General features: G+C 51.1%; 1 protein-coding gene across 7 annotated transcripts in view; it reads left to right on the plus strand.

Moving 5' to 3' along the window:
• The window catches only part of Tnni1 (troponin I1, slow skeletal type), a 31,314-nt gene that overhangs the window by 5,696 nt on the left and 10,001 nt on the right, over positions 1–15,617 (plus strand). The window contains exons 1-3 of one of the 7 annotated variants that reach the window (XM_031383850.1): positions 7,188–7,251; positions 8,570–8,685; positions 13,355–13,402. In XM_031383850.1, the coding sequence (XP_031239710.1) occupies positions 7,231–7,251; positions 8,570–8,685; positions 13,355–13,402 (185 nt within the window). In that variant the 5' untranslated portion in view covers positions 7,188–7,230. Of the gene's footprint in view, positions 1–5,749; positions 5,768–7,047; positions 7,068–7,187; positions 7,252–8,569; positions 8,686–12,807; positions 12,882–13,354; positions 13,403–13,816; positions 13,883–15,617 lie in introns of those variants that run through there. The other 6 variants (XM_031383894.1, XM_031383856.1, XM_031383884.1 and 3 more) reach the window with 6 other exon arrangements.

Here is a 15,617-nt window from a genome sequence, read left to right on the forward strand (position 1 = left end):
TGGTGGTGGTGGTGATGGTGGTAATGATGGTGTTGGTGATGATGGTGGTGGTGGTGATGATGGTGGTGATGATGATGATGGTGGTGATGATGGTGGTGATGATGGTGATGGTGGTGATGGTGATGATGGTGATGATGGTGGTGATGGTGATGATGGTGGTGGTGATGATGGTGGTGGTGGTGATGATGGTGGTAATTGCCTTACCCTGGCATCTAATTCTTTTACCATTCAATCCTTTTTTATTTATTTATTTTTAACCTTTACATGAACTATCAAACCATGTCACCCTGGCTTCTAACCCTTTGGTGGTTGGTGGGTGCCGTATAAATGCATGAAGGTGGGGCTCCCTGGCACCTGTTGTCACCTGTACATCCACTCTGGGCTGCATCGTACACGGTACACAAACTAGCCTTTGCATCCCAGCGAGAACAGAGGTACTTGATGTCTCCTCACTCTGTCCTCTGCCACGCCACTTTGCTCTTGGGTCTTCAAAGCCTTCTCTCTGGTTGTCTGACGAGTTCTCGTACTTCCTATATAACTTAGCTTGAGGGTGTTCCCTCTCTGAGACAATTCATTACCTGCCCACCCCGACCCCAGTTCTGCTGTTGATCAAATCTAGGGCCTTGCACATGCTAGGCCAGTGTGATTCACTGAGCTATAACCCAAGAAATTTCTCTTGAGACAAAGTTTCCTTGTGTAGCCCAGGCTAGCCTGGAGCTTAAGACACCCCTGCTTCCTGAGTTCTGGGATTGCAGAACTGTGCTATGGTGCCTGGCCATGTTCTCCCTCCTCACAAGACAGGAAAGCACAGCTGTTGTTACTCATATCACAAATGTCCGGAGGAAACTTCTAGATTTGTATGGCAACAAAAGTAAGTTTAGATTTTGGTATGAATCTCAGAGAAGTCACATGAGTCAAGCTCAGGAAGGGGATAGGAGATGTGTTTCAGTCCAGGCTGAACCCCTGAATGATTCTGAGGTGACCATACCAGGAAGTGGAAGTGTTGGTGGGAGAGAAATGCCATTTTGTCGCAGGGTATGAAACTTTGGGCTTCCTGGACTCTACTAGTCACCTTGAAACCTCTATAATATACTGAAAGTAATATAATATTGAAATATAACATTGAAATTTATACTGAATGATACATATATCTTTTAATAGTGTGAACAGCTGCATGAATTTTCTTCAGCCAACTTTGGCTCTCCCGAACAGGTCCACTTTCACCTGCTCCGCACTGCCCTCTAGTGGCAACTAGGGGCCTGGGCGTCCTTCATGTTTTCCCAGAAGTCTTGGCCATGACCAGAGGGGAACAGGACTGTGTGTGTGTGTGTGTGTGTGTGTGTGTGTGTGTGTGTGTGTGTGTGGTGTCCAGTATGCCCCAAACACAGTCTCTCTTCTAGGTCCTTGGAGACATCTGTGCACACACTACTGTGTTCTCTTCCTCATGCATCCTTGATGCCTCTGAACCTTCTGGAATTGGTGTACGAGATTATGGCTCTCAAAAATGTGGTGCACGGCTGTGTGGTGGTGGTGCAAGCCTTTAATCCCAGCACTCAAGAGGCAGAGACGAACAGCTTTCTGTGAGTTCAAGGCCAACCTGGTTTATGGAGCAAGTTCCAGGACAGCCAGGGCTGTTACACAGAGAAACCCTGTCTTGAAAACTAAATTAAAAAAAATTTAAAAAGTGTGGTCATAAATGGTTATGGGTTTCAGAAGTTCCCAAAGAAGTCTCTACCTTCTCTCCGAGAAGTTAAGAGCGGCACAGCCAGTTAGAGCCTGCAGGACCCAGCTGGGTAAGCTTCCGGGAAAACCTCAACTGAAGAAAGACACGTCCTCGTGGACTGGATGGGGTTACAATGGATGCTGATACGCCCACCCAGAGACTGCACTTGCTCTCCTGGCCTTCTCTGGTATCGATCCAGGCGACCTCATTGGGAACAAGGAATGTGTGCGGAATGCGTGCGAAGGGAGGGATGGGTAGGAGCTGAGAATGGCAACGCGTCTGCCTGTTTATCACCTGGGTGGGGCAGAGGGAGGAGGAGGGATCTGACTGGGACATGGAACAGTCATAGCGTGGCCAGTTACTCGGAAGTTTCCATGTATAAGTCACTCACGTATTCTGAGTCACAGACACACAGAGTCCTTCACTGCTCCCTCTGGTGGCGAGCTGAGCTTCAACACCTCCAGGAACCTCAGCTTCTAGATGCACTCAGAGAAGAACCAAAACAAAGGCAAAATAACAACGACGACGATGACGATGGCAACAACAACAACAAAACACCCCCACAAACGCTTCATTTGGTACTTTGGGGTTTTTCACTAAACCAGAAGATCCTCAGAGCTCATGGGCAAGTCTGTTCTGAAATAACTTGAAGACAATGCCGTGGGGCCCACCAGGTAAAGGTGCACGTAGACAAACCTGGCTACCTGAGTTCAGTCTCAGGGACCCACGTGGTGGAGGGAGACAATCAACTCTTATAAGCTGTCCTCTGACGTACACACACAGACACACAGACACACACACTAAATAAATTAGTAAAGTTTTGAAATGACTTGGTTGATTTTCAATAAATGACTGACACTTTTCAAGACTAAAAACTGCACTTAATTTTTTGATTATATATATTCTATCTTGCCCATTTATCTATCTGTCTATCTATACTTTCCTGATTCATCAAGGACATACTTAAGAAAAAAAAAACAATGTTTTCCTCAGTGAGTGTTGGTGAGGAAAAGTTCCTGGCCACAGGTAGGCGTAAGTCTTAGCTCACTTTGGTCTCATGACCTTGATTCAAGCTAAGGCGCTGGTGGTTTTCTCCATGGCTGCACCGGTACCTTCTGTGCAAATGTCAGGACAGTATAAATGGTCAACCATACAGACCAGGTCCTAACAGTCTACAGCATGAGAAACACTGCCTTACATTCTCTCACAGGATGGCCTTGAGGAGGAAGAAACTGTCTCAAAACGGCCAACCCCAGCTCCATGGTTGGCATCTATGCTGGGAGAATTAATTGTGCCCTCCAGCTTTATCCCAGTCCTACTAAGATCTCTCGGCCTACCCTTCTGCATGCAGGACTGCGCCACCTGGTGGACATCCCACAAGATTTGCCATTAGGGCTTTGGGTTACCAATTCTGTAACAGAGCCACACACAAAGATAGAGGAGGTGGTGAGGTGCAGCTGGGGAGGGAGGGTCTGAGTTGAGATGGAGATGAAGGAGCGGGGCTCCTCTTTCTTCTACAGCAAGAAGTGTAGCAACCGTCTCTGCATGGAAAGAGTGGGAGCCTATGGAAACCCACCTTCAAAAGGAGTTTGGAAGACGTTTCTTCTTCCTGCCTGGAGTCCTTCATTAGGCCTGCTGACCAAAGGAGTACCTCCCTGGCCAGCCACCTGCCACTTAAGCCACTTGCTTAAAACAGGAATGTGTGGTTGAGCAGAGAGGGAAATCATTGAATTGGAGGGGGCTGGAGAGGGAGTTGGTGCAGGCAGGAGGCTGAGTGGCTAGCATACACATAGGCCCTGAGCTTGTATTAGTGCCTGCTTCCCTGGTACCTGGACCTAGCCTGGCATGGGACAGAGAGGGAACGGCCATTGTTTAGGATCTAAGCCTGATAACAAGAAAGGCCCAGTTCCCCAGCTCTTGTTTCTTTGTATGTGTGAGCACATTGTTGGACATCATCTCCTATGCCAAGGTCAAGCAGGGTTGGGGATGCCCCTCCCCCTGGAAGGGGGCAGCTGGTACCAAAAACCTGGACAGGATAGATTCCTAGCCAGCCTTCTCTCTGAGCTTTGAGCCCCTGACCTTCCTTCAGGACCCCCAGGGAAAGCACGGATCTGAGCTGGGAAGGGACTCCCTGTATTGTGTCTGCTCAAGAAGGCACCTCTCCATGCTAGCTGTATGTCCATTTACTCAAGGAGTGAGCCTTTGTTGAGCACCTACTATGTGTGTCCCTGAGGGGAGAGGAAACAAAAGAATGGAGCCTGGGGTCTACACTCCAGTTTCTCCTAGAGAAGGAAATGGATGATGTCAGTGCTGGGGTGAAGTGTGGGAACGAAGGGCATGAGAAGGGTGGTAGGCCAGGAAAAGGGACATACCTATTCTACTCAGGAGTGGCTGGGCAGACTGAGGCTTGGAGGAAGTCTGGATCCCAGGATGCCCTGGCGGTAGTGCCAAAGCCCATGGCCCGTGCTGAGGGAGCAGGAAGCTAGGGAAGCCATGAGGACTGTGAAATGACTCCACAGCAGTGTCACAGGCTTTCCAGGAGCTGGAGAGGCTCTGGCTGCAGCCAGGAGAGCAATGAGGTGGCTGTAGTGGTGACACTGACTATGGCCAAAGCAGAACTGGTGTCATGGTCTATGAAGACCAGAGACCTCAAGGCGGGGGAAGGGGGGCAAGGCAGACACTGGGGCTCAGCTGACTTTCAAGAGTGGCTCACAGTGTTGGTGGCTGTACCTTCCTGTCATCCCGAGGACACAGGGAACAGGTCAGGGACAGACACAGGACTCAGATGGAAACTAGCAGGTGAAGAATGCGTTCGAATGCCCAAGTGAGGATAATGGCCAGTGACGGGCCTCAGACAGGAATTCAAGCAGAACACGAAGACAGACTGTTGGGAGCATGGAGTTTATTAGAGCAGTGATTAATGCCTTGGATAGACAGACAGACAACAGTGCGTCAGGGCCTTTATGAGTCCAGACCCCAGCACTGGGGATAGATAACATGGTTGAAACTCAGAAGAGACGAGATCAGGGCCCATGCAGTAGAAGTAGGCATCTCTTCTTGTACTCTGCTGAGATGTACTGATTGATGGCTCAGGGCTTTGTGGCACAGGTCGGCTGCCCGGTTCTCTCTGACTACCAGGCAGGAGGCAGGGAAGGGCAGCAGGATGTGTGGCTACCAATACTCGCTTTGATATAAAATTACTTCTCTGGGTAAGAAATCCTGGCACCAGGAAGTCTGCTAGCTAGAGATTCACAGGCTGTCCCCAGTGTCTACCTGTCCATATCGAAGACAGGGGAGGGGCTGCTGCAGGTAGCGGTGGCTTGAGCAGCAGCTGGATTCTAACATTAAGTTCTTTCTTCATTTATTTGGGTTTTCTTTCTTTTTAAAGAGTTGTATCAGAGAGGGGATAGGATGGAGGTTTCCGGGAGGAAGGGAAACCGGATAAAGGGTTGAAATGTAAATAAACTAAAAATAAATAAAATAAAAAAAGAGTTGTATTTATTTTAAATCTAATTTATAAATGAAATACTGTTTATATATATACTGTTCATATGAACTGAATATATGACTATATACTGAATATATGAATATATATATAAATATACATGGAGATATATACTGTTCATATATGTATACTGTTCATATATGAACACACACATATATACATATATATACATATACATATATGTGTGTGTGTATCTCTATACATTTTTTTAAGACAAGGGTTTCTCTGTATAGTCCTGGTTGCTCTAGAACTCACCCTGTACAACAGGCTGACCTTGAACTCAGGGGTCACTACACCAGGCTCTAGCATTGTAGTCTTAAAGTCAGGAGGCTCCCTTTTCCTACGGCCTCCACCTCTTTGCTTCTGTCTAAACCCTGGCCAGGAGGAGTGGCCCAGTCAGGGACTCTCTCCTCAGTACCTTGCTCTCAGCTTCCTAGCCCCAGGACAAAGCTCCTCCTGATGACAAAAGGGACAACCATTTCTGTTCTTCCAGGACTGCTCCATGGGGGAGGAGGAATGTGAAAGCAGCAGGAACGGAGGTCAGAAGCCTCAGGGCTGGGCCCCTCTGGAGGTCTGGGCTGCTCAGTGCCTCTTACTTACAGAATTCTAACAGGGTCAGGTAAAAGAACACACGCATAGCTGAGAAATGGGGCCACTGGGGACCTCCATCATTCTCTGGGAACTGGAGGGTGGTATGGGAGGGTGGCTTATCAGTACCCACGCCTAGGGTCTGCTTGGGGGCAAACTCAGACCACATTTGGGCATTTTTTACCCTGTGTTGTGTTTGCCCAGAGGGTGCTTTTTGAGTGATTCTTGATTGTGTCTCAGACCAGCGATATCGTCCTGACCTGCCTCGGCCCTGCTGAGGCAGAAACTTGAGGTTGAGGACCAGTACTTATGCTTTAACAAGCCTTCTGGCACATTCTGAGGCATCGTGGTTTAGAAAAATCGCTGGGCTAGCATGGGCTCGCTCTGTTACACACCATGCTGAATCCTGCAGGGGCAGGCAGATAGAGTAAAGACCTTGTCACCGGCCCCTTGAGGCAACTTTCCCAGAGGAAAGGTGGACGGGGGACACCTGAAAGCTAAGGCACAGAATGACTTAGAGTCAGGTGAGATGTGCAGAAGAAGACCTCGAAGAGCGAAAGCAAGCAGCTCTGGGAGGGACAGCTGCCTCTATATTGTGTGTGTGGCAGTGGTGGTGGTGGGGCAGCAGTATAAGAAGGGAGAAACACCCTGGCTCTGGAAGCCTGCAAGCTCAATGGCGCAGATATAGAACTACAGAGTCTGGGTTTCTACAGAGTCAAGTGGGCAGGTTAGGGTGCAGGGCAGGCTGGAAATATAGGAGAGGCCTGGGAGTTGTGGTCATCAGGCTTGGGGCACGGTGGGGCGGGACAGGGGTACGAACTGGGCATGGGCAGTGGGTGGAGCGAGGAGGCAGTGGGAGAGCTGCGTGCTGACCTGGTGTCCCAGTTCCCAGGTTCACTGACTGTTCATATGCCAGTCTAAAAAGAATTTGTTGATGAAGGGTGGCACCCACACCTGGTTTGCAAGCTCTCTCCATTTCCATGTCCCACACCCCTTTCCCGTGCCCCACAGGGGCAGCCCTGAACCTTACCTACTTATTATGGGGATTTCTGGCCAGGCAGCCTGTTCTGCAGGGACCTGCCAAGGCATGGCCCAGCCCTAGGCTCAAAGCACAAGGCTCCCGGATGACAACTTGGAGGCAGCCTGGGGTGAAGAGTGGGGTCTGTCTTGGGCGCCCCCTTATCCATCACAGCGCCTGGCTGGAGGCAGGAAGTAGGCAGAGAGGCCGAGGCAGATTTCGTGCAGAATGGAGTAAGCAGGGAGCTGGAGGGAGAAGTGAGACAACAGGTTTGGGCAGAGGGTGTGGGAGGAAGTCCGAGGCGTGGGAGGTAGCAGAGAGTGCAGTGTGAGAAACGCAGCCCGGCTGAAGGTGGCAGGGCCCACCCAGCTTCTTCTGGAGCCTGCCGGAGCTTGAATGTTCCCACCGCCTCTCCCGGTGGGTTTATTCATTCGCACCCCCTTATTCCCTCTCTGCCTAGCCCCCTCCCACCCCCCCGCATCTCCGTAGCACAAAGAAAAGCTTCCTCCTCTTGGAGTCTTAGGGCTGAGAACAGAGGCTGGGAACTATTTCTGGCTCGACAGACACAGATAAGAATCACTAATACAATGCAGCCCATTAGATGTTAGGGAGCTTTGGGTCCCAGGACTGCTCCATTCAAATCTGCAGTAGGAAAATCTGAAGTTGAATGTTGAAGAAATAAACAGTAGAGTGTTTACGGAACAGTTCGTGTAAGGCCAGGCTGTCACCAGGCACCGGAGTATATTATATACAGTTTGACTTGGCATCCTCTTGCTACGGGTCACTGAGTGAGTTGCTCATCTACTGTGAGTTTCCTCATCGGTGCAATGTGATTGATAATAATGCCCACTTCAGAGTAATTGTGAGGCTTCAGTGAGGATACACTAAAGGGCTGGGAAAGAGCATAGTGGTAGAGTGCTTGCCCCACCCCCCCATTCAATCCCAAGCACCGCCGAAACCAGAATACGCGAAGAACTTAATATCGGCTAAGCGCTTGTCTCATGCCAGACCTTTGCAAAGCCCTTTGTACACATTACCTCACCACAGGCCCCACAGCAAGCCTCTGAGGTAGACACTATTATTATCTCCATTTTTATAGATGAGGAAACGGAATCTCAAAAGGGTCAAACCGCTCGAGTTACATACACCCAGATCAGATTTGCTGGTTGTGAGGCTGTCTGACTCCAAGCTTGAGGGTTGACTCACTCGGCTAGGCTCTCTCTCCAGCGACACAGGCCCTCGGACACAGGCTGATCGGTGGCGTAAAGCTGAGGACTGACAGCCTTTCTTTGTTCTGGCTAATTTCTCTTCCTCCGTCGCCTCCCCTCCCCCTCCCAGGGTTCACTGTAGACAACTGATCCCAGGGCAAGGACAGATAGGCTCAACGTGCAGTGGAGTGGGTGTGGAGAGGGGGCTCCGTCTTGGCTGCCACTGAGGCCTGCCCCACCCCCCAGCAGTGTGGGGGAGGGCCTGCTGGCGGGACAAATGGGCTGGCTTTGTCATTTGCTAATTTAGGTTCTTCTGCTTTCCAAACAATTCGGGGGCAGCTGGGGCTGGCTGACAGGTGTCTTCCACTGAGATGGCTGACCCTTTCTCTACCCTACCCATGGCCTTGTAGGGCTTAGGTACTTTCTTCCTCCCATACCCTATAGTCTCAGGCTGGATACTCTGCCTAGGCTTGCTTCTTCCACTAAACCATTCTGAGTCTCTTTCCTTACCCACCCTTCCCTCCCAGCCTAGAAAGCCCTGGAGACTCCTGCATTCTTCTTCCCTTTCTCCTTCCAACTCAGACTCAGTCCTCAAACTCCTGGCCACCCTCCTGCCTCAGTGTCCCAAGTGTTGGGATTACAGGTATGCACCACTGCACCCCACTTTTGCTCTGTTAATTTCTCATTGTGTTGAGGGACATAGCAGTTGTGTCATTCCCGTGGGGGTCAGTCCCTTGAAGCTCAGCTTCTGTCAACACTGCCTTAGAGTCCCCTGGGCTTTTAAAGAAGCCGAAGAAAGTTCATCAATTGTCCAGTGTAGGAGTTCCCCAAGAGGCAAAGGGAAGTCCCTTGGAAGCCAGGCTCCCCTAAGGTCATGTCATACTCCTAAGCCAGCTTACCAATGAGAAAGGTGCTAAGGGCTCTGGGGAGCTGGCTTATTTAGCCTTGAGACTTTATTAAGATTAGGCTCTGGACTGTCGGCCTTAAGGTTGGGGGACGATGCCGAGTTGGGGGTGGAAGTGGGGTGAGCTAGGTTGCTGCTTCAGCAGAGGGTAGAAACTGGAGGTGAATCTGGGAGGCACGAGAACATGTATGTAGAAGTGGTCATCCCAGGAAAGCAAAAGAGCGCTCTTGAGAGCCGTGGGTTAGCCCCAGGACGTACGGTATAGCTGAGTCTACCCTCCAGCTCCCCAAGTCCCACTCTGAGCTGGAGGAGCCCCAGTGCCTGCTGGGCTTCTTGCATTAAGAGGGGCCCCATCTTCTCATTTGCTCAATGGACACCTATGGGCCTTAGCGGAATTCAAAACAGAGACAGGGATGTGTTTGGAGTAGAGGAGATCCGGAAGCAGAGTTAGAAGGGGACTAACGCTAACATTAGGGAAGAATCTGTGAAGAGGGGCTGCTCAGTAGATCGGAACTGCTTATCACATGGGCTCACATTATCTCCATGTTCTCCTGGACTGCAGAGTCTTCCTTCTCTGACCTTCGTGATCCTCTCAGCAAGAGAAAAAGTTGACTTTCAGGAAGGCGAAGCCCTAGGGGGCTGGAGTTTGTCAGGAGTGTCAGGATCTTCCCGAAGACTTCCCGAACACTTAGCCTACCCTAGTTCTTCTCACCGGTCTTGTCAAACTCACTACTTTCTGCCTGGCCCCATGCAGACCTGACCATGAAGCCTGGTGCCCTCCGAGTCACTGGTGAGAGCCCGTTAACTTCTTCTTGCTGCTATAAAAAGCCACCACAACGCAACACAGCACAAGCTATCTTACAGAGCTGAAAGGCCAATGTCTAAAACCAGTCTCACAAGGCTGGGAGATGAGGTGTCTGCAGGCCTGCTTCCTTCTGGAAGCCAGGGCGGCTATTTCCCTTTCTCTTCTAGGTCCTAGAAGCCACCTGCATCCCTTGGCTGGCTCTCACACCCTCCAACTTGGAGGACAGTGTTTTGCATCTCTCCCCTTTGACCTCTACTTCATTTGCCATAATCTTATACCAACCCTTAGCTGTGTGCCCCAGTTGTTTTGTTTTGGTTTCGGTTTTTCGAGACAGGGTTTCTCTGTGTAGCCTTGGCTGTCCTGGAACTCACTCTGTAGACCAGGCTGGCCTCAAACTCAGAAATCTGCCTGCCTCTGCCTCCCAAGTGCTGGGATTAAAGGCATGCACCACCACTGCCTGGCTGCGTGCCCCAATCTTCAAAGGGCCCTTGTGATAACTCAGGACTCATCTTTAATCATGTCTGTGATTTGGCTATATAAAGTATCATGTTCACACTGTCATGTTTGCGGGACCATCATCCACATGGCTGGGGACTCTGGAGAGCTCTGTGAGTGCTGGCTGCTTCTGGCTCCCCATCTAAGGAGAAGCTAGACAGAGTCCGAAGGCTCTTTCATAGCCTTCTTTTCCCAAGATCCCTGTAGAGGCAGACTAGGAAGTGGGCGACCTATTCCTGGACAGATGTGAACTGAACAGGAGGTGCTCTCTATTGTAAGCAAGGAGGTGTGGCGAAAAGTAACAGAGGCACCTTGGTGAGGGCATCGATTGGAGTAGCAGGGCAGAGATATATGGAGTGAACCCTCAGCTAGACTCCTGCTAGAGGACTCCTGCTAGAGATTGCAGGGCCGACCTGTGGGTGGTTCTGGAGGTCTCTGTACCCACTTCCATGCTTGGGTAAACCAGAGCTTGTACAAGCACCTCAGCCATGACAGACCTAGTTTTGAAGGACATTTCTGAGTGATATCAAGAGACAGTCCCCAGAGAAGTCTGGGAACCATTGTACAAAGCCAGAATTCGGACCAGAGTGTAAAGCCAACACTGGAGTCACGAGTTGGGGTGGACCTGACGGAGAGAGCTAGATGTTTGGAGCCAGATGGTGTGGAGGGAAAGCAAACTGAGGCAGGACACTGAGACTTAGCACAAGAGAATCCAGGTCCTGCTCTTTCTAAGACCCTCTGCGCATAGCAGGCACGGTGCACATGGCCTTGCAGTTTTAGCAGAGAGGACACCCTCTTGGGTCGTCTACACTCACAGGGACCGTAAGCCTATCGTCACCTAAATTTTGGTTTGTTTTGGTCCTTTCTTGTGCTTTGCCACATTAGCTTTCTTTTCCTTTTCAAAAAGCAAGGTAATTCATGCAGACGACTCATCTTTGGTGTGACTTCTTAAAAGAAATTTATGGGAGGTGCTGGAGAGATGGACCTTTGCTAGGATGCCTGCTGTCTACTGAGCTTAATCCTTAGCACCCACATCAGAAACTAGGAATATTACCTCAGCACTTGGAGACTGGCTGGGCTCTGGGGCTCTCTGGGTAGCTTAGCTGAATCAGTGAACCACAGGTCCCAATGAGAGATTCTGTCTCTAAAAATACGGCAGATATTCCAATTGAATAGTACCCCAGGTTGACTCGAGCCTCCACAATTATCAATACACCTCTGCACACACGCTTATATATACACTGCACACATGAGAAAACACACGCGTGCACGTACACACACACACACACCCACCCCTCAAATGTTTAGTGAGAGAGACAGAGAGATCCACAAAAACCAAGGCAATAAGCAGCAGTGGACACTTCCCCAGATTCCTCCTCTGCAGCTGCTGATTGATGGCTGTCTATTTTCTACTCCAACCTCTCTACTTGGAATCCTGCATCCGAGCCCCATAACTTCTCAGACCCTGTCCTTTCTCCCTGGAAGCTACCAGCAAGAGGCTTCTCGAATGTGACCTGTGAAGAACAGGCTTAGAGCCATCTCTGCCAGGCAGCAGAACGTTAGTGGCCCCACGGCAGGTTAGTTCTTCTTTATGGGCACTGGAAATACACCTCCTTAGCTCACCCTTGCCCACCTACTCCCTTCCCAACCCTGTGAGCCTGCTCCTGGCCTCCCAGAGGGGTCAGTGCTCTGCCTGTCCTGCCTAACCTGGGATCTTGGCCCACAAGATGACCGACTATAATAGCCACCAGATTAACATAGCAGGCATTGTCTTTCTCTGACTATAGGGTGGGTATTATGTGTTCATCAACGGTCCTAAAAATACCCAGCAAACAGGTGTGGCCCTGCAGTCAGGCAGGCTCTGGTTGACAGGAAGATTAACAGGGGAAAGACTTTTAGTCTCCCTGGGTTCAAGAAATGGAATCTAGAGTGCTGCTGAGAACCTGGGCAATGGAGGTTCTTTAAAGGCCATCTGAAGAAGTGTATAGAAGTCTACCGCTATGCAGGCTTCCACGAACCTAACGATGGCTCTTCTGCTACTGTGACTCAGCTGGACCTCAGAAACGTGCTCTGGGGTCGCCAAAACCCTGCAGGCACCCTCCTGTCTCGCTGTCATCAGAGACACACTTAGGTCTTTGGCTTTTTGAGGGTTTTGGAGCATGGTCCGGGGTTGCCTGTCTGCATGTCCTGGCTAGAGAGGAAGTGTCAGTTTACTGCCTCCTTCCTCCATCTTTAATGGTTCCTTAGGCCTTCCAACTCCCTGATCTTCTTCATCCCTTTTCCTGTTCACATCTCCGGTCAGCTGCTCATCCAGTGTAGTCTTCCCCTCTCTGCCCTCCCCCCAGGTGAGCGTTGTTTTCCCCAGGTCAAAGGCTCACGTGTGCTCCTGATGCACACACACTAGTCTCTAAGCCTGTGTGCCCGTGGTATACACGGCAGCACGTATCGGCCCTGTGAGGTGTGCATGGTGGGAGGGGGTGGGGAGGAGGGGCAGCTGGAGGGGTAGCGGCTGTTCTATTTTTACTGGCCAGTTGCCGGAGGCCACGGTTTTCATAGCCTGCCCTCAGCTCTGCCCCCACACTCTGCAGTCTGTGGCGAGGCTCAGGCCAGCCTAACTCCACGAGGACTAAACTAGGTAAGTGTCTACCATGGACCTGGGCAGGGCTGAGTAGAGAGGTGAGGTTTGGGAGACAGAGATGTTTTTTACTTGGATCAGTAGATATGGTGGCAGAATACTCTCTGAGACTCCTCACCTTTTGTCTCACCCAGTGGCATTGCTCCTGGGAGACAGTGTGGGCATGGGACCTGGAGGGAAAGAACTGTCCAACAGGATCCTCAGGAGCCCAAAACAGAGCCCAGTGGAGTATGCTCTCACGAGGGACTGCAGCCAGTGGCAGGAAGGACAGGGCTCCTGGTGGGAGAGGTGGCACTGGGGACCTGAGAACCAAGGCACCGCATTCAGGAGAAGCCTGGAGGAGAAGCCACAGTAGCCAGGGACTGTAGCAACAGGACAAGAAGATGACTGGCATGCAGGACCCTGAGGAAACGGTCCAGAGGCCCTGATGACCAGAGAGACCACCTTGTTTCTTTGTCCTTTCTCTCCGACAGGCGCCTTGAGCTCTCTTCACCTGTCTCTTCTGCACAGGACACGAACAGGTAAAGACGGACCGCCATGCCTCTCCACTGCTTCTGGCTCTGAGTTGTTGAAGGAGTTGTTGGGATTCCCCTGGTAGGGGAGGTGGATGACTGCAGTGTCTAGGGTGGGAGCACAAGAGCCTGTGAGCACATAAGATAGCTACAGCGTGGTGTTGGGAGGAGGGTTGGGCTAAAGGCAGCCTCTACTCCAAGTGATGGTCTCTAAGCGGTTCTAACATTGGACTTCCTGGCCACAGGCTTGGGAGTCCAGCTTGTTAACACCCTGTTTGGGAGGATGGGGGTGCCCTTGAACTAAGATCCAAGGTCAGAGGTAGGGAGCAAGGGTAGAGCATGATGTTTGCGTTCCTATCACGAAGGTCATGCCCTTTCTCTGTGCTGTGTCTCATGCAGGACTTACACACTCACACACGTGTCAAATACGCAGGCTTGGCGTGGAAAGCTGACAGCCTTTTCCACACCAAGGGCCTCGGGGCCAGGAAGGTGAGCCGTGAGTCGGGCCTGAGTCTGCTCCCTTCCTTGCAGCTCTGTGTTTTCTGTTATCTGCTTGCTTTCCACTTGTGGTCCAGATGGAATTCGGCCCTCCAGCCTCACTGCTATCTACAGTCTGGTTTCTAATCAGGCTTCTCTTCCGTAGAGCCTGTCAAGGGGTCCTGCCTGGTGGGTGTCAGAGCACAGGTCAGGGCCTTGTGCTTGATGTGGGACCCCTGGGCCTGGCATTTGTCAGGGCGACAGTTGGGGACTGTCTGGAGCTTGGCAGGAGGCCCAGGCTGGCCCCAGCAGGGGCCCTACACTGATGACAGTGGGCTTTCTGAGGGATAGAGGAAGGACAGCCATGGCTAAATGCCCACCAGGGTGAAGCACATTCTAGGGAGACAGATGCGAGACCTACTCAGCTGAGATTCTCATTCCCAGAGGCTAGACAGACACGGGCAGGGGTGGATCTTTGTCAACTAGTGTCTCTTTTTGGACTCTTCCCCACCCCCACCCCCAGTGTCTTCAGAGGAGCAGAACCCTTGGAATCAGCAGCTGTGTATAAAACCAAATTTCAGCCAAGCATCTTGAGAATGCATGGATCTCTTCCCCCGCGCCCCCTCGGGACAGCTGAGACTCCGGGGTCACCTCCCACCTAGCCCCACTCTCTGCATGAACAGAGGCTTAGATGCAAGGCTCCCTAACAGGCTAGGATCCAGGGGAGGAGAGCCAAGCCTAGTCATTGGGCTCAGGGGCGTCCTTCACGGGCACAAGAAGAGCGGCTATGGCGTGACGTTATCGGTGGGCACCTTGCAAGTGTCCTGTAGTGCTCCAAACTAGGTTCACAAACCAAATCTAAACATGGACTCTGAACTCCACATCTGTCCCGTCTGTATGTCTGTATACGCTGCTCCACCCGACTCTTCACTTTATCACCCGTCTCCGACCTCCTGACCCACATCACACATCTGTCCCCAGCCTGGCTGCTCCTGCTTCCCCGAGCTTCAGTTTAGCCATTTCCTCTATTCCCCACCTACCCACCTGGTCAGGATCCAGGCAAGAGGGTGAATCAGGTCCATAGCCTCTGCGGCCTTCAGGACTCCTGAAGGTGGCCTGGCCCAGAGACAGCCTGTCAGGGGCTTCTCACTGCTCCACAGCTCTCTCAGAGGCTCCTGGACTGCTCTGCTGGCTTCTTTAACCAAAGTCATTGTTACTTAGTGGTTGAACCTGCTTTGCTTCCAAGTGAGATCTGGTTTGAATAAAAGGTTCAAGGGCTAAATATTAAGCACACCATTAGCGGGGTGGTGGTGACTCACACCTTTGATCTTGAGAGGCAGAGGTAGGAGGATCTCTGAGGTAGGAGTTCGAGGCCAGCCTGGTCTGCAGAGTTCCAGGACAATCAGAGCTACACAGTGTTTTAGCATCAGGGCCTCCAAAGCCAGTGACATCACATGGGCGGGCCTCATAGACCCGTTGCCAGGGCAACAGCTGCCATAGTCCCAGAATCCATTTGGCTCACCTCCCACCTTAACCTGTGGTCACTACATCAGAACTATGTGTGTGTGTGTGTATATATATATATGTAACATTCCTCTCTCTCTCTCCCTCCTCTCTCTCCGCTACTGTCCACCCCTCTCAATTAAACCTCTTACAAGTGGAACTGTTTACCTAGTGTGGTATGTTCTGATGCGACCCACCGTTCTAAGACGTCACACAGAAAAACCCTGTCTCAAAAAAAAAAAAA

Source organism: Mastomys coucha, unplaced genomic scaffold (assembly GCF_008632895.1).
Source record: "Mastomys coucha isolate ucsf_1 unplaced genomic scaffold, UCSF_Mcou_1 pScaffold1, whole genome shotgun sequence".
Taxonomy (NCBI): Eukaryota; Metazoa; Chordata; class Mammalia; order Rodentia; family Muridae; genus Mastomys; species Mastomys coucha.